This window comes from Zingiber officinale, chromosome 6A (assembly GCF_018446385.1).
Source record: "Zingiber officinale cultivar Zhangliang chromosome 6A, Zo_v1.1, whole genome shotgun sequence".
In the NCBI taxonomy this organism is placed as follows: Eukaryota; Viridiplantae; Streptophyta; class Magnoliopsida; order Zingiberales; family Zingiberaceae; genus Zingiber; species Zingiber officinale.
The window spans coordinates 149,459,289-149,479,407 of NC_055997.1; the positions used below are offsets into that span (position 1 = coordinate 149,459,289).

The 20,119-nt window shown below is 41.2% G+C and overlaps 1 protein-coding gene across 1 annotated transcript; it reads left to right on the forward strand.

Annotated features, from left to right (window-relative positions):
- Positions 1–18,402: 18,402 nt before the first annotated feature.
- LOC121995491 (piriformospora indica-insensitive protein 2-like) lies at positions 18,403–19,821 on the forward strand. The gene has a single exon (XM_042549219.1). The coding sequence runs from the start codon at positions 18,403–18,405 to the stop codon at positions 19,786–19,788; it is 1,386 nt and encodes a 461-aa protein (XP_042405153.1). The 3' UTR covers positions 19,789–19,821.
- Positions 19,822–20,119: the final 298 nt, after the last annotated feature.

Here is a 20,119-nt window from a genome sequence, read left to right on the forward strand (position 1 = left end):
TTCGCTTCATGCTTCACGATGGAGTTTTAAGGTAAACTATCTCGATTTACATTCTTCTTCCACTCTTTCTCTGCGCTTTCGTTTGTTTTTGTTTCACTTCGGGCTTCGCGATGGAGTTTTGAGGTAAGCACTCTCGATCTACCTTCTTCTTGCATTCTTTTTCCATTTTCATTTCACTTCGGCTTCGCGATGGAGTTTTGGTGTAAGCTATCTCGATTTACATTCTTCTTCGACTCTTTCTCTGTTTTCATTTCGCTTCAGACTTCGCGATGGAGATTTGAGGTAAGCTATCTCGATTTACATTTTTCTTCCACTCTTTTTTCATTTTCGTTTCGCTTCGGGCTTCGCGATGGAGTTTTAATGTAAACTATCTCGATTTACATTCTTCTTCCACTCTTTCTCTGCGCTTTCGTGTGTTTTTATTTCGCTTCGGGCTTCGCGAAGGAGTTTTGTGGTAAGCTCTCTCGATCTACCTTCTTCTTGCATTCTTTCTCCATTTTCGTTTCACTTCCATTTCGTGATGGAGTTTTGGAGTAAGCTATCCCAATTTACATTAACTCTATCTTCATTTTTGTTTCACTTTGGGCTTCGTGATAGCGTTTTGGAGTAAGCTATCTCGATTTACATTCTCTTCAACTCTTTCTCCATTTTCGTTTCGCTTCATGCTTCGCGATGGAGTTTTAAGGTAAACTATCTCGATTTACATTCTTCTTCGAGCCTTTCTCTGTGCTTTCGTTTGTTTTCGTTTTACTTCGGGTTTCGCGATGGAGTTTTGAGATAAGCTCTATCGATCTACCTTCTTCTTGCATTCTTTCTCCATTTTCATTTCACTTCGGCTTCGCGATGGAGTTTTGGTGTAAGCTATCTCGATTTACATTCTTCTTCCACTCTTTCTCTGTTTTCGTTTCGTTTCAGGCTTCGCGATGGAGTTTTGGGGTAAGCTATTTCGATTTACATTATTCTTCCACTCTTTTTCCGTTTTCGTTTCGCTTCGGGCTTCGCGATGGAGTTTTAGAGTAAGCTATCCAAATTTAAATTAAGTCTTTCTTCATTTTCGTTTCGCTTCGGGCTTCGTGATAAAGTTTAGGAGTAAGCTATCTCGATTTACATTCTCTTCAACTCTTTATCCGTTTTCGTTTCGCTTCATGCTTCGCGATGGAGTTTTAAGGTTAACTATCTCGATTTACATTCTTTTTCCACTCTTTCTCTGCGCTTTCGTTTGTTTTTGTTTCGCTTCGGGCTTCACGATGGAGTTTTGAGGTAAGCTCTCTCGCTCTACCTTCTTCTTGCATTCTTTCTCCATATTCATTTCACTTCGATTTTGCGATGCAGTTTTGGTGTAAGCTATCTCGATTTACATTCTTCTTCCACTCTTTCTCTGTTTTCGTTTCGCTTTAGGCTTCGCGATGGAGTTTTGTGGTAAAGTATCTCGATTTACATTCTTCTTCCACTCTTTTTCCGTTTTCGTTTCGCTTCGGGCTTCGTGATGGAGTTTTGAAGTAAGCTATCCCAATTTACATTAACTCTTTCTTCATTTTTGTTTCGCTTCGGGCTTCGTGATTGAGTTTTGGAGTAAGCTATCTCGATTTACATTCTCTTCAACTCTTTCTCCGTTTTCATTTCGCTTCATGCTTCGCGATGGAGTTTTAAGATAAACTATCTCGATTTACATTCTTCTTCAACTCTTTCTCCGCACTTTCATTTGTTTTCGTTTCGCTTCGGACTTCGCGATGGAGTATTGAGCTAAGTTCTCTCGATCTACCTTCTTCGTGCATTCTTTCTCCATTTTGATTTCACTTCGACTTCGCGATGGAGTTTTAGTGTAAGTTATCTCGATTTACATTCTTCTTCCACTCTTTCTCGGTTTTCATTTCGCTTCAGGCTTCGCGATGGAGTTTTGGGGTATGCTATCTCGATTTACATTCTTCTTCCACTCTTTTTCCATTTTTGTTTCGCTTCGGGCTTCACGATGGAGTTTTGGAGTAAGCTATCCCAATTTACATTAACTCTATCTTCATTTTTGTTTCACTTTGGGCTTCCTGATAGCGTTTTGGAGTAAGCTATATCGATTTACATTCTCTTCAACTCTTTCTCCATTTTCGTTTCGCTTCATGCTTCGCGATGGAGTTTTAAGGTAAACTATCTCGATTTACATTCTTCTTAGAGCCTTTCTCTGTGCTTTCGTTTGTTTTTGTTTTACTTCGGGTTTCGCGATGGAGTTTTGAGGTAAGCTCTCTCGATCTACCTTCTTCTTACATTCTTTCTCCATTTTCATTTCACTTCGGCTTCGCGATGGAGTTTTGGTGTAAGCTATCTCGATTTACATTCTTCTTCCACTCTTTCTCTGTTTTAGTTTCGCTTCAGGCTTCGCGATGGAGTTTTGGGGTAAGCTATTTCGATTTACATTATTCTTCCACTCTTTTTCCGTTTTCGTTTCGCTTCGGGCTTCGCGATGGAGTTTTAGAGTAAGCTATCCAAATTTAAATTAAGTCTTTCTTCATTTTCGTTTCGCTTCGGGCTTCGTGATAAAGTTTAGGAGTAAGTTATCTCGATTTACATTCTCTTCAACTCTTTATCCATTTTCGTTTTGCTTCATGCTTCGCGATGGAGTTTTAAGGTAAACTATCTCGATTTACATTCTTCTTCCACTCTTTTTCTGCGCTTTCGTTTGTTTTCGTTTCACTTCGGGCTTTGCGATGGAGTTTTGAGGTAAGCTCTCTCGATCTACCTTCTTCTTGCATTCTTTCTCCATTTTCATTTCACTTCGGCTTCGCGATGGAGTTTTGGTGTAAGCTATCTCGATTTACATTATTTTTCCACTCTTTCTCTGATTTCGTTTTGTTTCAGGCTTCGCGATGGAGTTTTGGGGTAAGCTATCTTGATTTACAATCTTCTTCCACTCTTTTTCTGTTTTTGTTTCGCTTCGGGCTTCGCGATGGAGTTTTAGAGTAAGCTATCCCAATTTACATTAAATCTTTCTTCATTTTCGTTTCGCTTCGTGCTTCGAGATAAAGTTTAGGAGTAAGCTATCTCGATTTACATTCTCTTCAACTCTTTCTCCATTTTCGTTTCGTTTCATGCTTCGTGATGGAGTTTTAAGGTAAATTATCTCGATTTACATTCTTCTTCCACTCTTTCGTTGCGCTTTCGTTTGTTTTCGTTTCGCTTCGAGCTTCGCGATGGAGTTTTGAGGTAAGTTCTTTCAATCTACCTTCTTCTTGCATTCTTTCTCCATTTTCATTTCACTTCGATTTCGCGATGGAGTTTTGGTGTAAGCTATCTCGATTTACATTCTTCTTCCACTCTTTCTCTATTTTCGTTTCGCTTCAGGCTTCGCGATGGAGGTTTGTGGTAAGCTATCTCGATTTACATTCTTCTTCCACTTTTTTTTTCTGTTTTCGTTGCGCTTCGGCCTTCGCGATGGAGTTTTGGAGTAAGCTATCCCTATTTACATTAACTCTTTCTTCATTTTTGTTTCGCTTCGGGCTTCGTGATAGAGTTTTGGAGTAAGCTATCTCGATTTACATTCTCTTCAACACTTTCTCCGTTTTCGTTTCGCTTCACTCTTCGCGATGGAGTTTTATGGTAAACTATCTCGATTTACATTCTTCTTCCACTCTTTCTCCGCGCTTTCATTTGTTTTCGTTTCGCTTCGGTCTTCGCGATGGAGTATTGAGGTAAGCTCTCTCGATCTACCTTCTTCTTCCATTCTTTCTCCATTTCCATTTCACTTCGACTTCGCGATGGAGTTTTGGTGTATGTTATCACGATTTACATTGTTCTTCCAGTTTTCCTCTATTTTCTTTTCGCTTCAGGCTTCGCGATGGAGTTTTGGGATAAGCTATCTCGATTTACATTCTTCTTCCACTCTTTTTCAGTTTTTGTTTCGCTTCGTTGCTTCGCGATGGAGTTTTGGAGTAAGCTATCCCAATTTACATTAACTCATTCTTTATTTTTGTTTCGCTTCGGGCTTCATGATAGAGTTTTGGAGTAAGCTATCTCAATTTACATTCCCTTCAACCTTTTCCACGTTTCTTATTGCTTCATGCTTCGCGATGGAGTTTTAAGGTAAACTATCTCGATCTACATTCTTGTTCGACTCTTTCTCTGCTCTTTCGTTTGTTTTCGTTTCGCTTCGGGCTTCGCGATGGAGTTTTGAGGTAAGCTCTCTCGATCTACCTTCTTCTTGCATTCTTTCTCCATTTTAAATTCACTTCGACTTCGCGATGGAGTTTTGGTTTAAGCTATCTCGATTTACAATCTTCTGCCACTTTTTCTCTGTTTTTGTTTCGCTTCAGGCTTCGCGACGGTGTTTTGGGGTAAGCTATCTCGACTTATATTCATCTTCCACTCTTTTTCCATTTTTGTTTCACTTCGGGCTTCGTGATGGTGTTTTGGAGTAAGCTATCCCAATTTACATTAACTCTTTCTTCATTTTCGTTTCGCTTCAGGCTTAGTGATAGATTTTTGGAGTAAGCTATCTCGATTTACATTCTCTTCAACTCTTTCTCCGTTTTCGTTTCGCTTCATGCTTCGCGATGGAGTTTTAAGGTAAAGTATCTCGATTTACATTATTCTTCCACTCTTTCTCCGCGCTTTCATTTCTTTTCGTTTCGCTTCGGGCTTCGCGATGGAGTATTGAGGTAAGCTCTCTTGATCTACCTTCTTCTTGCATTCTTTCTCCATTTTCATTTCACTTCGACGTCGCTATGGAGTTTTGGTGTAAGTTATCTCGATTTATATTCTTCTTCCACTCTTTCTCTGTTTTCGTTTTGCTTTAGTCTTCGCGATGGAGTTTTGGGGTAAGCTATCTTGATTTACATTCTTCTTCCACTCTTTTTCCGTTTTCGTTGCGCTTCGGCCTTCGCGATGGAGTTTTGAAGTAAGCTATCCCAATTTACATTAACTCTTTCTTCATTTTCGTTTCGCTTCGGGCTTCATGATAGAGTTTTGGAGTACGCCATCTCGATTTACATTCTCTTCAACCTTTTCCACGTTTTCGTTTCGCTTCATGCTTCGCGATGGAGTTTTAAGGTAAACTATCTCGATTTACATTCTTCTTCCACTCTTTCTCCGCTATTTCATTTGTTTTCGTTTCGCTTCGGGCTTCGCGATGGAGTATTGAGGTAAGCTCTCTCGATCTACCTTCTTCTTGCATTCTTTCTCCATTTTCATTTCACTTCGACTTCGCGATGGAGTTTTGGTGTAAGCTATCTCGATTTACATTCTTCTTCCACTCTTTCTCTGTTTTCGTTTCGCTTCAGGCTTCACGATGGAGTTTTGGGATAAGATATCTCGATTTATATTCTTCTTCCACTCTTTTTCCGTTTTCGTTTCGCTTCGGGCTTCGCGATGGAGTTTTGGAGTAAGCTATCCCAATTTACATTAACTCTTTCTTTATTTTCGTTTCGCTTCGGGCTTCATGATAGAGTTTTGGAGTAAGCTATCTCGATTTACATTCTCTTCAACCTTTTCCACGTTTTCGTTTCTCTTCATGCTTCTCGATGGAGTTTTAAGGTAAACTTTCTCGATTTACATTCTTCTTCCACTCTTTCTCCGTGCTTTCATTTGTTTTCGTTTCGCTTCGGGCTTCGCGATGGAGTATTGAGGTAAGCTCTCTCGATCTACCTTCTTCTTGCATTCTTTCTCCGTTTTCATTTCACTTCGACTTCGCGATGGAGTTTTGGTGTAAGCTATCGCGATTTACATTCTTCTTCCACTCTTTCTCTATTTTCGTTTTGTTTCAGGCTTCGCGATGGAGTTTTGGGATAAACTCTCTCGATTTACATTCTTCTTCCACTCTTTTTCCGTTTTCGTTTCGCTTCGGGCTTCGCGATGGAGTTTTGGAGTAAGCTATCCCAATTTACATTAACTCTTTCTTTATTTTCGTTTCGCTTCAGGCTTCATGATAGAGTTTTGTAGTAAGCTATCTTGATTTACATTCTCTTCAACCTTTTCCACGTTTTCATTTTGCTTCATGCTTCGTGATGAAGTTTTAAGGTAAACTATCTCGATTTACATTTTTCTTCCACTCTTTCTCCGTGCTTTCATTTGTTTTCGTTTCGCTTCGGCGTTCGCGCTGGAGTATTGAGGTAAGCTCTCTCGATCTACCTTCTTCTTGCATTCTTTCTCCATTTCTATTTTACTTCGACTTCGTGATGGAGTTTTGGTGTAAGTTATCTCGATTTACATTCTTCTTCCACTCTTTCTCTGTTTTCGTTTTGCTTCAGGCTTCGCGATGGAGTTTTGGGGTAAGCTATCTCGATTTACATTCTTCTTCCACTCTTTTTCCGTTTTCGTTTCATTTAAGGTTTCGCGATGGAGTTTTGGAGTAAGATATCCTAATTTACATTAACTCTTTCTTCATTTTTGTTTCGCTTCGGGCTTCGTGATAGAGTTTTGTAGTAAGCTATCTCGATTTACATTTTCTTCAACTCTTTCTCCGTTTTCGTTTCGCTTCATGCTTCACGATGGAGTTTTAAGGTAAACTATCTCGATTTACATTCTTCTTCCACTCTTTCTCTGCGCTTTCGTTTGTTTTCGTTTCACTTCGGGCTTCGCGATGGAGTTTTGAGGTAAGCACTCTCGATCTACCTTCTTCTTGCAGTTTTTCTCCATTTTCGTTTCACTTCGGCTTCGCGATGGAGTTTTGGTGTAAGCTATCTCGATTTACATTCTTCTTCCACGCTTTCTCTGTTTTCGTTTCGCTTCAGACTTCGCGATGGTGTTTTGGGGTATGCTATCTCGATTTACATTTTTCTTCCACTCTTTTTCCATTTTCGTTTCGCTTCAGGCTTCGCGATGGAGTTTTAGAGTAAGTTATCCCAATTTACATTAACTCTTTCTTCATTTTCGTTTCGCTTCGGGCTTCATGATAGAGTTTTGGAGTAAGCTATCTCGATTTACATTCTCTTGAACTCTTTCTCCGTTTTCGTTTCGCTTCATGCTTCGCGATGGAGTTTTAAGGTAAACTATCTCGATTTACATTCTTCTTCCACTCTTTCTCTGCGCTTTCGTTTGTTTTCGTTTCGCTTCGGGCTTCACGATGGAGTTTTGAGGTAAGCTCTCTCGCTCTACCTTCTTCTTGCATTCTTTCTCCATTTTCATTTCACTTCGATTTCGCGATAGAGTTTTGGTGTAAGCTATCTCGATTTACATTCTTCTTCCACTCTTTCTCTGATTTCATTTCGCTTCAGGCTTCGCGATGGAGTTTTGGGGTACGCTATCTCAATTTACATTCTTCTTCCACTCTTTTTCCGTTTTCATTGCGCTTCGGCCTTCGCAATAGAATTTTGGAGTAAGCTATCACAATTACATTAACTCTTTCTTCATTTTCGTTTCGCTTCGGGCTTCGTGATAGAGTTTTGGTGTAAGCTATCTCGATTTACATTCTCTTCAACTCTTTCTCCATTTTCGTTTCGCTTCATGCTTTGCGATGGAGTTTTAAGGTAAACTATCTCGATTTACATTCTTCTTCACTCTTTCTCCGCGCTTTCATTTGTTTTCGTTTCGCTTCGGGCTTCGCGATGGAGTATTGAGGTAAGCTCTCTTGATCTACCTTCTTCTTGCATTCTTTCTCCATTTCCATTTCACTTCGACTTCGCGATGGTGTTTTGGTGTAAGCTATCTCGATTTACATTCTTCTTCAATTCTTTCTCTGTTTTCGTTTCTCTTTAGGCTTCGCGATGGAGTTTTGGGATAAGCTATCTCGATTTACATTTTTCTTCCACTATTTTTCCATTTTCGTTTCGCTTTGTTGCTTCGCAATGGAGTTTTGGAGTAAGATATCCCAATTTACATTAACTCTTTCTTTATTTTCGTTTGCTTTGAGCTTCATGATAGAGTTTTGGAGTAAGCTATCTCGATTTACATTTTCTTCAACCTTTTCCACGTTTTCGTTTCGCTTCATGCTTCGCGATGGAGTTTTAATGTAAACTATCTCGATTTACATTTTTCTTCCATTCTTTATCTGCGCTTTCGTTTGTTTTCGTTTCGCTTCGGGCTTCGCGATGGAGTTTTGAGGTAATCTCTCTCGATCTACTTTCTTCTTGCATTCTTTCTCCATTTTCATTTTACTTCGACTTCGCGATGGAGTTTTGGTGTAAGCTATCTCTGTTGGATCGAAAGCGCTAGAGGGGGGGTGAATAGCGCTCCTGGTTATTTTTAGCAATTTACGGAAATCGTTCGAGTAACTAAAGTAACGCAACGGAAATGAAAAGTAAAGTAAATGCAAAGACACAATTGATTTACTTAGTTCGGAGCCTATCTCGACTCCTACTCGAAGGCCCGCGATTCTTGACCGCTTTCGATGGGCAACAACTATATAGCACAAATCTTTACAAGTGAATAAGTACAAGTAATTGCAGTAAATAAAACTATACCAACGAAAAGGAGAATAGAAAACTTTGGATTGATTCGTTGGAGTAGCAGAGCGTTGTTGAGGCGTTTAGCAGCAGCACATGGAACAACAGAGTTTTCTGTTCGAAGTTCGATGATGAGCTGCACCTCGAGGCCTCATTTTATAGCTCTGCAAGGTCTGATCCAGATCCCCAAGTCTCGGGATCAGATTTAACCCGAAGCTGATCGGTCGACCGATCCTCACGTTTGGTCGACCGATCAGATGATCTCCACCGCATCTGATCCGTCCATCCGTCGCTCCGCTTCGATCTGATCAAACTTTATCCCTGGGTTCGGTCGACCGATCCCAAGGTTCGGTCGACCGATCAGTCTCCTCTGACCCGCACACCTTGGCTTGATCCAGTCGACACTTATCCCAGGTTCGGTCGACCGATCCCGAGGTTAGGTCGACCGATCCCTGGTCGAACCCGGTCCAACTTCTGGAGATCTGAACTGGTAGCTTGGAGGTTCGGTCGACCGATCCCAATGTTCGGTCGACCGATCCCGGTCAGTACTAACTCTGCACAAAAGTATTAGTTTCTTGCAAAACAGAGTTAGAACACTAAAGATAATATTTAAACAAATGAATTGACAGCCTTCGGACTGTCCGGGTCTGACTTCGGGTTTCCGACCGGAAACCCTAGGTCGACCCGACGCCTACTGTTCCCTCTACGGGGAACGCGTCATCACCTACTCTACTCAGGAGATTTACCTGTTGCCAGTACGATCCTCCAGATCGACTAGACTTTTGCTCAGCGTCCAATGCTTCCGGTCTTCATGCTGGATGTCCGGTCCTCGACCCATCCAGACTTCCACCCGATTCGCGACACCAGGATTTTAACCTAGGGTTACCACCCCCTAGGATTTTTGCCCGAAGCTTCGACCCGCCAAGACTTCCCGCATAGGGTTACCACCCCCTATGATCTAGGGTTACCACCCCCTAGGGTTTTTCCTTGCCTAACCGCAGCTAGGACTTTTCTCCACCTAGGGTTACCACCCCTAGGGTTTTCACCTACCTAACCACAGTTAGGACTTTCCTGAAACACTCAATCATTCACATTAGATAACAAATAAACTTAACTTTGAATCCCTTTGTCATTATCAAAACTAAGGTTCGATCGTCGGATGCTTCCCGCACCAACAATCTCGATTTACATTCTTCTTCCACTCTTTCTCTGTTTTCGTTTCGCTCCAGGTTTCGCGATGGTGTTTTGGGATAAGCTATCTCGATTTACATTCTTCTTCCACTCTTTTTCCATTTTTTTCGCTTCGGGCTTCGCGATGGAGTTTTGGAGTAAGCTATCCCAATTTACATTAACTCTTTCTTCATTTTCGTTTCGCTTTAGGCTTCGTATTAGAGTTTTGGTGTAAGCTATCTTGATTTACATTCTCTTCAACTCTTTCTCCGTTTTCGTTTCGCTTCATGCTTCGCGATGGAGTTTTAAGGTAAACTATCTCGATTTACATTCTTCTTCCACTCTTTCTCTGCACTTTCATTTGTTTTCGTTTCGCTTCGGGCTTCGCGATGGAGTTTTGAGGTAAGCTCTCTCGATCTACCTTCTTATTGCATTCTTTCTCCATTTTCATTTCACTTTGATTTCGCGATGGAGTTTTGGTGTAAGCTATCTCGATTTACATTCTTCTTCCACTCTTTCTCTGTTTTCGTTTCGCTTCAAGCTTCGCGATGGAGTTTTGGGGTAAGCTATCTCGATTTACATTCTTCTTCCACTCTTTTTCCGTTTTCGTTGCGCTTCGGCCTTCGCGATGGAGTTTTGGAGTAAGCTATCCCAATTTACATTAACTCTTTCTTCATTTTCGTTTCGCTTCGGGCTTCATGATAGAGTTTTGGAGTAAGCTATCTCAATTTACATTATCTTCAACTCTTTCTTCGTTTTCGTTTCGCTTCATGCTTCGCGATGGAGTTTTAAGGTAAACTATCTCGATTTACATTCTTCTTCCACTCTTTCTCCGCGCTTTCATTTGTTTTCGTTTCGCTTCGGGCTTCGCGATGGAGTATTGAGGTAAGCTCTCTCGATCTACCTTCTTCTTGCATTCTTTCTCCATTTTCATTTCACTTCGACTTCGCGATGGAGTTTTGGTGTAAGATATCTGGATTTACATTCTTCTTCCACTCTTTCTCTGTTTTCGTTTGTTTCAGGCTTCGCGATGGAGTTTTGGGATAAGATATCTCGATTTACATTCTTCTTTCACTCTTTTTCCGTTTTCGTTTCGCTTCGGGCTTCGCGATGGAGTTTTGGAGTAAGCTATCCTAATTTACATTAACTCTTTCTTTATTTTCGTTTCGCTTCGGGCTTCATGATAGAGTTTTGGAGTAAGCTATCTCGATTTACATTCTCTTCAACCTTTTCCATGTTTTTGTTTCGCTTCATGCTTCGCGATGGAGTTTTAAGGTAAACTATCTCGATTTACATTTTTCTTCCACTCTTTCTCCGCGCTTTCATTTGTTTTCGTTTCGCTTCGGGCTTCGCGATGGAGTATTGAGGTAAGCTCTCTCGATCTACCTTCTTCTTGCATTCTTTCTCCATTTTCATTTCACTTCGACTTCGTGATGGAGTTTTGTTGTAAGCTATCTCGATTTACATTCTTCTTCCACTCTTTATCTGTTTTCGTTTTGCTTCAGGCTTCGCGATGGAGTTTTGGGGTAAGCTATCTCGATTTACATTCTTCTTCCACTCTTTTCCATTTTCGTTTCGTTTCGGGCTTCGCGATGGAGTTTTGGAGTAAGCTATCCCAATTTACATTAACTCTTTCTTCATTTTTGTTTCGCTTCGGGCTTCGTGATAGAGTTTTGGAGTAAGCTATCTTGATTTACATTCTTTTCAACTCTTTCTCCGTTTTCGTATCGCTTCATGCTTCGCGATGGAGTTTTAAGGTAAACTATCTCGATTTACATTCTTCTTTAACTCTTTCTCTGCGCTTTCGTTTGTTTTCGTTTCACTTCGGGCTTCGCGATGGAGTTTTGAGGTAAGCTCTCTCAATCTACCTTCTTCTTGCATTCTTTCTCCATTTTCATTTCACTTCGACTTCGCGATGGAGTTTTGGTGTAAGCTATCTCGATTTACATTCTTCTTCCACTCTTTCTCTGTTTTCGTTTCGCTTCAGGCTTCGCGATGAAGTTTTGGGGTAAGTTATACATTCTTCTTTCACTCTTTTTCCGTTTCGCTTCGAGCTTCGCGATGGAGTTTTGAAGTAGGCTATCTCAATTTACATTTTCTTCTATTCTTTCTCCATTTTCGTTTCCCTTCGGGCTTAGCGATAGGATTTGGAGTAAGTTATCTTGATTTACATTCTCCGTTTGTGTTTCACTTAAACTGTCTCGATTTACATTTCTTCCGCTCTTTCTCTTGTTTCGTTTGTTTTTGTTTCGCTTCGGGCTTCGTGATGGAGTTTTTGGGTAAGCTCTCTCCATTTACATTCTTCTTCCACTCTTTTTTCATTTTCGTTTCACTTCGGGCTTAGCGTTGGAGTTTTGAAGTAAGCTATCTCGATTTATATTCTTCTTCTACTCTTTCTCCGTTTTCATTTTGCTTCCGGTTTTACGATGGAGTTTTAGGGTAAGCTATCTCGATTTACATTATTCTTTCACTCTTTTTCTATTTTCGTTTCACTTCTAACTTTGCGATGGAATTTTGGGATAAGTTATCTGAGTTTGTATTTTTTTGCTTTTACAATTTCCTCGGAATGCTTCTACATTTGACTCACGTAATTTTAATTTGTTTTTTTTAATATACATGTTATACTAATAAATTAGTTTATCTTATAATTTGATCTTATTCTATAGATAACTTTGGGAGAAGGAATTGACTGTAACACTAAGGGCAAAAAGTGATGATACTTGGAACCCTTTCAGATCAGTGCAGGTAAATTAGATGTGATTTAGTTTTCGAAAAAGAAGTTAGACTCGGTCATAATTCTTTCGATTCCAGCGTCTACTTCATGGTCTATAAGGTCGACTATTTTACTCTCTAATTTTATAGCATTAATAATATTAATGATTTTTTTATTTGCAGGAATTTTAATCTGTCAGCGGAGTATAAAGAAGTGTTCACCCTCCTGTACGAAGTCGGAAAACTTGATCACTATCATGTTTTCTTTTCTTTATCCCTCCTGTACGACTACGGAGTCGGAATAACAAACTTTATTACTATCATGTGAACAAGTGACTGTTTTTGTTAATTGTGGATTTATGTTTTGTTATTATTTCTAAGCCTCTTTTACTAGTGAAAATTACAACTCAACTCAATGTATAATTTCATTTAAATTCAAATTTGAGTTATTCAAAGCTTAATTTAAACATATTTAAATTAAAATATAAAAGCAATTTAAATTCAATTAAAAAATCTCAAAATAAAATATTAAAGTAATTTAAATTCAATTAAAATATATAAAAGTAATTTAAATTCAATTTTAAAAAATTCTCAAAATAAAATATTGAAGTAATTTAAATTCATGATTTTTGAGGAATTCACAGTCAATCAAATAAAATATTATAAATTTAAATTCAATTAATGTATTAAAAAAAGTTAAGAGTTAATATAATTCTATTTTTAGATAATTTTCTTTAATTAAGAATTAGTCAAAATGAATTAACCGAAAACAAAAACACAAATAAATCTAATATTTTACTTTCTATAAATCAAATATATTATATTTACTCAATAGACGATTCGTTCGCCTCCAGTGTCTCAATCAATCCGTCTTTAGGCCAACACGAAAAAGATAAATCACAAATAACTACTAATCATTAGTACAAATAGTCAATACATGAAAGAGGTCATGCTCAAACGTGCCAATTTTTTTTTTCTTCTAATATTTTCTATGAACTCTTGATGCATACAATAATATCCATCGCAGTTAAAAATTATATCAATTAAAATGGAATCATGAATACATGTAGGATACTCAGTTGGAGATTGTTCTAATTAGGAAGATAAACACGGTGACAATTTTTAATGTTTACTCCTGCAACATGGACATTTCTTCTGTTTCCGAACGAAGAGCTTTGTGCAGGCCATACAGAAAATATGCCCACAAAATAGTCGATGATACCACTTCAACCAACTGCATGCAGATCGGACAGGTGAAGGGCTTTTCAAATCCTTTGCCAGATTGGGCTCAGTGGTCATCAATATCTTCCTCTGGCATAGAAAGAATCATAATTGAATTGCACAGAGCTCATGAAGAAACATGAATCAGCAGGCTTGAATAGTTGGACATGAGCATCTTTTTTGACAATGATGATGAATCCAGTTTGAGACTTAGAAATGAATATAAACAAAACAATTTGGGTATTTTACCAAAGGGAGAGAGCAATGAGCGTTTGAGAAAAAGACAAGTACTGTAGTTTTCAAGCACCACTCAGTTTACAGGGCCAAGAAATATAAATGTGAAAGATCAAGTAACTACGATTACTGATGAAATAGGTTGCCGTGTTCCAATATTAATGGGTGTTTTGTTTCTTCTCTACTTTTTCTCATCCGCCTTATGTTCAATCTTCTGCCTCAAGCTACATTTGACCCAATGCAGAAAGGAGTTATAATTGTGGGAACATCTCAAATACTTTTAACATACTGTTTCACATTTCAGAATAAGATTCATCCAATATGACCTGTTATAAGACTTTACACTAATTCAAAATTAGCATCGAACTTAAGTTTCTTATCAACACCTATTAGAAGCCAATATTTTAAAATCAAGGATCACTAGTCATGTTAAACTAAAACAATGCCTTGATCGTTTGGTCACTAATGTAATTGTTTAAATATTCCTTCAGAAGCCATAAAAGGACTATTATTATAGCAGAGTTAAAGATCAAGAACAATAGCAATGGTCTCTCGTACAAGGAAAATAAATGCTTACCTTAGTGTCATGCCCTTCTTCCAAATCAACATAGGCATCACGGTTGATACTTTTCCTGATAGGTGAATGTACACAATCGAATCAGAGGTGTTCTGATTATGACGTTATACTTTTTAATTGAGGTGTTAGGTTCGAGCACCCTTTGCACAGGTTCTTATCAATTAAGTGGTACTGTTTACCAAAAAATCCCTTCGCGGGTTTCTGATAAGGGGCCGTTTCGGCAGTGGTGTCGGTCACTATAAAAAGTTTATCCATACAGTTTGTCCCCGGGGTCATGGTGTCGCAGTAGGACATCCAGTTTGTCTCTCAGACACCCACAGTTCGAACCCCAGCTACGGTATATTTACAGGAATTTTTCCTCCAAATGGGGGACATAATCAAAGGATACTGGGCTTCTGGATTGGCCGCCGCGTGCACTTTCCGATTTACCCTGGTGACCGATGAAAAACTTCCATAGGACCGGATCGATCACCCCAGAAATAACCAATAAAATTAACTGACATTATTATTTTTTTTTTCTTTCGGATAGGTGAATGTACAAGTGGTCACTTTTGAGGATTAAATGATGAGCGTGCAACTTGTTCCTCTGTCATGACTGAAAAATAGGAGGACGTCATGAAAGAAACCTAGATAAAAATGGATAATATGTATGAATTCTACGATACAGGATTTAAGATAATATCGATTGGCATCTTATGATTGCATCTCATTCTTATAAATAAAAGTTCATAGATATACACAAGACTGGAGGACATACTAATCTCAATTTTGTAGACAAGAAACACTAGTATGTTAACCAAAGTCATCACGAACACACGCAGACGCTAATTCATTGTTTCAACTAATCCTCATCTTGCATGGAATCTGCAAATTAGATGTTACTTCTAATATCAAATCATACAGAAAATAGTCAACATTATCTCAATTTTCAAATTAGAAAGATGTCTCCATAGTGACCAAAAGGCTAAAGGTTCCTTAGACGGTGAATAATTGTAATATTGTTTTATAAATGCACACGAGTTTCTTATAGCACTGCACTCTCATGATTCTCCATCAAAGATAATGATACTTATGTTCCTATTTGAAATAGTTTTCCTTTTTATTCTCACTCTATTCTCCCATCTCTAAATTCAACTTACTTATGTTCCTATTTGAAAAGGGAAAAAATGATATATGTATTCTTATAAATGTCCTAATTTACATATTCCCCTTAACAATTTTAAATTAGAAAATTTATCATTGTAAATATATAAGCTATCATATATGACATGAAAAGTCTCACTCAGAATAGTAATATTTTGATCATAAATGAAAACAAAGTTCTTTTAAGTTTTAAACGTTGTATAAATTGTCATTGAATTCGTTTATGGATTGATATTTTCATCCCAAATCATATCTTTGGGATTTGCACACTTGTGAGCCATGGGAACTTCCAGGTGATAGATCGTTAACATATCCATCTTGCTAAAATTGGCATAAAAACATTCAAAATTTTGGTATTATCTACATTATATAGATTGATCCTGTCTGAGAATCGAGGTGACGATCATTGGAGATGTGGCGCTCTTGTTGATCGTGCGTGGACCTCCGACAAGACTAGCCTGCAAGCACAAAGTGTCGGTGCCGAGCCAGGGAGTGGTTCCCTGGCGATGGCTCTCCGACGCTCAAGTTAGATCTCCGGCGAAACAGCAAGCAAGCAAAAAAATGAAAGTGACAACGTAACTATAACTACAGTAGAATGCGCATATCTCCGTCGAAACCTGGGGTCCTATATATATAGGGCTCTCGGGAGTGCGCACGCACGCTCCTCGAGGCATGCACGCATCTCAAAACTCTTCCTGATAGGACGTGTCGGAAAAGTGTACCTGACACCATACCTCAACAGCCCGAACATATCTCAAAACTCTCCCTGATAGGACGTACAATCCTCTGCCTGATCATGTCGATCGCCGATCATGCTGTTTGTCTGTGACACGGGTCTTGAGGAGGATATCAGTTGATCCTGCCTTTGTCTGCTAGTGGGCCGAGTGGATGGGCCGCTCGGCTAATTCTGCTGTCTGGGCCGAGCGGGATGACCGTTCGGCTACTTCCATTGTCCAGGTTTGCTGGATCGGGTTTGTACTTTGATGGTTGTGATCCGATATGTGACCGATCCGGATGTCTGCTCGACACATGCCTAGTTGCTCGGCAAATGACTTGCTGGTCGGCACCTACTTTGGTGATAGTTGAGCGTCGAAAGATCGGTGCGAGATCGAGTTGTAATAACATCAGACCGGTCATTCCCTAGTCTGATCGATAGATGGAGTCGCCCGATCGGATGCTAGCTCGGGCCGTTAACCGTCTTGACTTTGACTTTCCACATGACGTTGACCTCTATACGTGACGGAACCCGACCTTGTCACAGATCATAGATGTTGCAAAATTGAGTGAGAAAGAGTGGTACTTCTGTAGCTTCCGAACCTGAAAGTAAGGGTATTGGAAGTCGTTAGTATTATATAGTGGTTGGGCGCCCAAAGGGGTCAAGACCAATTGGATGATGCACAAGTTCAAACTCGAATTCCCGCTCAATTGTGTTATTCGAATGTGCGTTATATCTTTCTTTATACACATCAATTTAAACGATCTCGCTAATTTAGTTCTCGATCGCAAAATAACTACGACTCGAAAAAGAAGAACGCTCAAGACGACTACGACAATTGCTCCTCGCGCTCATTTTCCCACATGGAGTCAGCTCCACGTCAGCAAATGGCAAGTCACCAGGGTCATCAGGTGCTGACGTCAGCAGAGAGGAGGAGGAGGAGGAGGAGGAGGAGGCGGGAATCACTAGCTTCCTGCAGAACATGACAGCGTGGCAGCGTCACTGCTCCGACCACCAGGAGATGTCCATGGGAAGTACTGCCAGCGCTGACGATCAGTATCATCCGGTGGGACCCGACAAGTATGACGTGGGGTCCATTTACAGCATGGCCCGATGATGACTACGACGACGATGCGCAAGAACAGCAAGAACCGCTGAAGGTGGTGCCTGGCGAATCTGGGAGCAGTTGAGTTACATGTCTCATTCATTTACTTGGTTTTCAACAGGTTAATGATATTTGGCATTTTTCTATTATTCAATGAGAATGAATACATTTTAAAAAATATTTTATTCAACGAACTTACTCGCCAGTCAAAGATTTTCGATTGTCTTGTTTACTTACCCCGATCGATGCCTGGATCAGTGGATCAACAACTTTTTGACCAAGACCACGGTAAAAAAACAAAAAAATACCTCCACCTTTTCTCTCACCTCTCATGTAAACAAACAGCAGCCGCCACGTCATCATCGTCCACGCGATCACACTCTCTCCGAGCCCTTCGTTTACTTTCTCCGGCGCGAAACCCGAAATCCGGGGGCAGCGCCGCCCGCCGCTGCCACCTCTGTCCCACTGCTGTCGGCGGCTGCCGCCAGCCTTTTGCCTCCTCGCCGAGCCACTTGGCGCGGCCCCTTCCGAAACAAACAAAACCGGTCGAACTCGCGCTGCCGGCCACCATAAATCTCTCGCCACGTGGATAGCCACGTCACGCTTCAAATTGAGAACTTTGAGGGAAGTCGAGGCACGAAGGCCGGGGCGGAGGAGGCGGCGTCCACAGAACATTCTGATTGGGCTACTCTGGCAAAAAGACAATCAAGTCCCCAAAGTACAATAAATGTCTTCGTCTCTTTTGCCTTTCTCCCCATCTAATTAATGGATCGAGGAGGTGCCGTTTGTTTCGGGTTCCCATTTTTGGGAATTCGAAATGAGCACTTTTGTCATGTCATCGAAGATTCAAATGCAAAAAATTAATGTAGTTTTTTGCAAAAGAAAAAGCCGCCAACGCCGAAACCATGAGTCATCACTGTTTTGATGAAGTTACCTTTATATCCTTGGATGACCTTGAATGATGGTCCTTAGAGAGAGGTTAAATGTGTCTTTTAGATATAAAACAAAACCTGGCACCACGATTTCGCTGCAGTCTATCGCAATTCTGACTTGTTAACTTATTTTGTAATATTTGAGGGTGTTTTCAAAAATTTAGTATTACTTTCTTCACTCGCTATAAAAAGCATAAAAGCACCGCCGTGGCCTGGTCTGGTTCTTCTCCATGGCTGTCGGAGATTGCTGCTTCATTGCTCTGGTCGTTTCTCTCCTCCGATGCATTGTCGTCGCCGGAGAGGGAGTGGAACCATCGCTTCTTATCCTTCCAGAGCGAGAGCAGGAGGCGGCCTATCGCGCCCTTGAGTCGGTCAACCCTTCCGTTCCTTGGCGCTCGCTCTACCCCGACGATCTGTGCCTCTCCGGCCCACACGGAATCGTTTGCGACCTGTTTCCATCCTCCAACTCCGGCGACGACGAATCCCCACACATCGTCGAGCTCAACTTTGGTTACGTCTCGGAGTTCTCCAACAACCCACCGTGCGGTCCGGACGCCACTCTCCCGGGAACCCTCTCCTCCTTCCCTTTCCTTCGAAAGGTATTCTTCTACAACTGCTTTACGTCCACGAAAGTCGTCCTCTCCACCGACTTCTGGAATCTGTCTTCCGCCGTCGAGGAGATCGCCTTCTACCAGAACCCTTCCCTCGGCGGCAGTCTCAGCAATCGGCTCGCCGGCCTTTCTCGCCTGAGCCGCCTCATCGTTTCGGGCTCGCAGATATCCGGGACTATTACTTCCGAGGTAGGAGACCTCCGCTGCATGGAGCAGCTGATCCTTTCCCGGAACCGCCTCCGAGGCGAGATTCCTCGCTCCATCGGACGACTCGGCCGCCTCAAAGTGTTTGATGTAAGCGGGAACCGCATCGGCGGAGCGATCCCATCCGAGATCGGTAGACTGGTGGAGCTGGTCAAGCTGGACATCTCCTCCAATAGGATCGCCGGTCGGATTCCGGCCGAGCTCGGTGGGCTTAGCAGAGTGGAACTTCTGGATCTGAGCGAGAACCGACTCACCGGCGGCGTGCCGGCATTTCTGGCGGAGCTGAAAAATTTACGAGAGATTCACCTGAGCGGAAACCCGCTCGGAGGCGCCATCCCGGAGGTATGGGAGAAGCTTGGAGGTGTCCTGGGCGTCGGGATGTCGCGGCTGGGTCTTGTAGGCAGCGTTCCTTCATCGATGGGAGTATACTTGGGAAGCGTGACCTACCTGGCGTTGGACAACAACAAACTCGAAGGGGAGCTCTCGGAACAATTCCGGCGGATGGAGAGCACGGCCATGGAAATCAACCTGGAGAACAACGGGCTACGTGGCCGCGTTCCGTTTTCTGCCGGTTTCGTCCGCCGCCTCGACGGCAAGCTGAGGCTGGCCGGTAATCCGGATCTGTGCCTCGGCGAGGAGCACGAAGCAGGCAGCCGCCGCGGAGCCGCCGCTAGTTACCTGAGGCGCTGCAACAAGACGGCCGATCCGCAGCCGGTGCTCTTCACTTCCAGCGGTTTCTCGCCGGAGAACGGTTCGCTCTTTTACCTCGGCGTCCTGGTAGTTTTCCTCGTGTCCCTGTAGCACCCTGATTCCTTAATTTTGAACGCCGTTTTGATGGGAAGAAAAATATGTAAATAACAAGGTGGTAATGTGAAGAACTCAGGGAGGAGATTGGAATTTTGCCAGTTAATTATCCTTTTTAAATTATAATTTAATTTCGGAGAAGAAATTAAAAAAGGAATCAGTTTGCGGTTGAGCGGATCAGGTACGTACTGAAGAAGGGACAGAAAATGAGAATGTCATGATGACACTTGTCAGTATCATGTTTTTATTTTTTAAATTTGGGAAAATAAATACAGTATTATTTAGAAAAATAAATATTTTGAACGAATAGAATTTAAAATTTATTTTG

Coding starts and splice junctions, on each gene's coding strand:
- LOC121995491 (XM_042549219.1), top strand. CDS start 18,403: ATGGCTGTCGGAGATTGCTGCTTCATTGCTCTGGTCGTTTCTCTCCTC.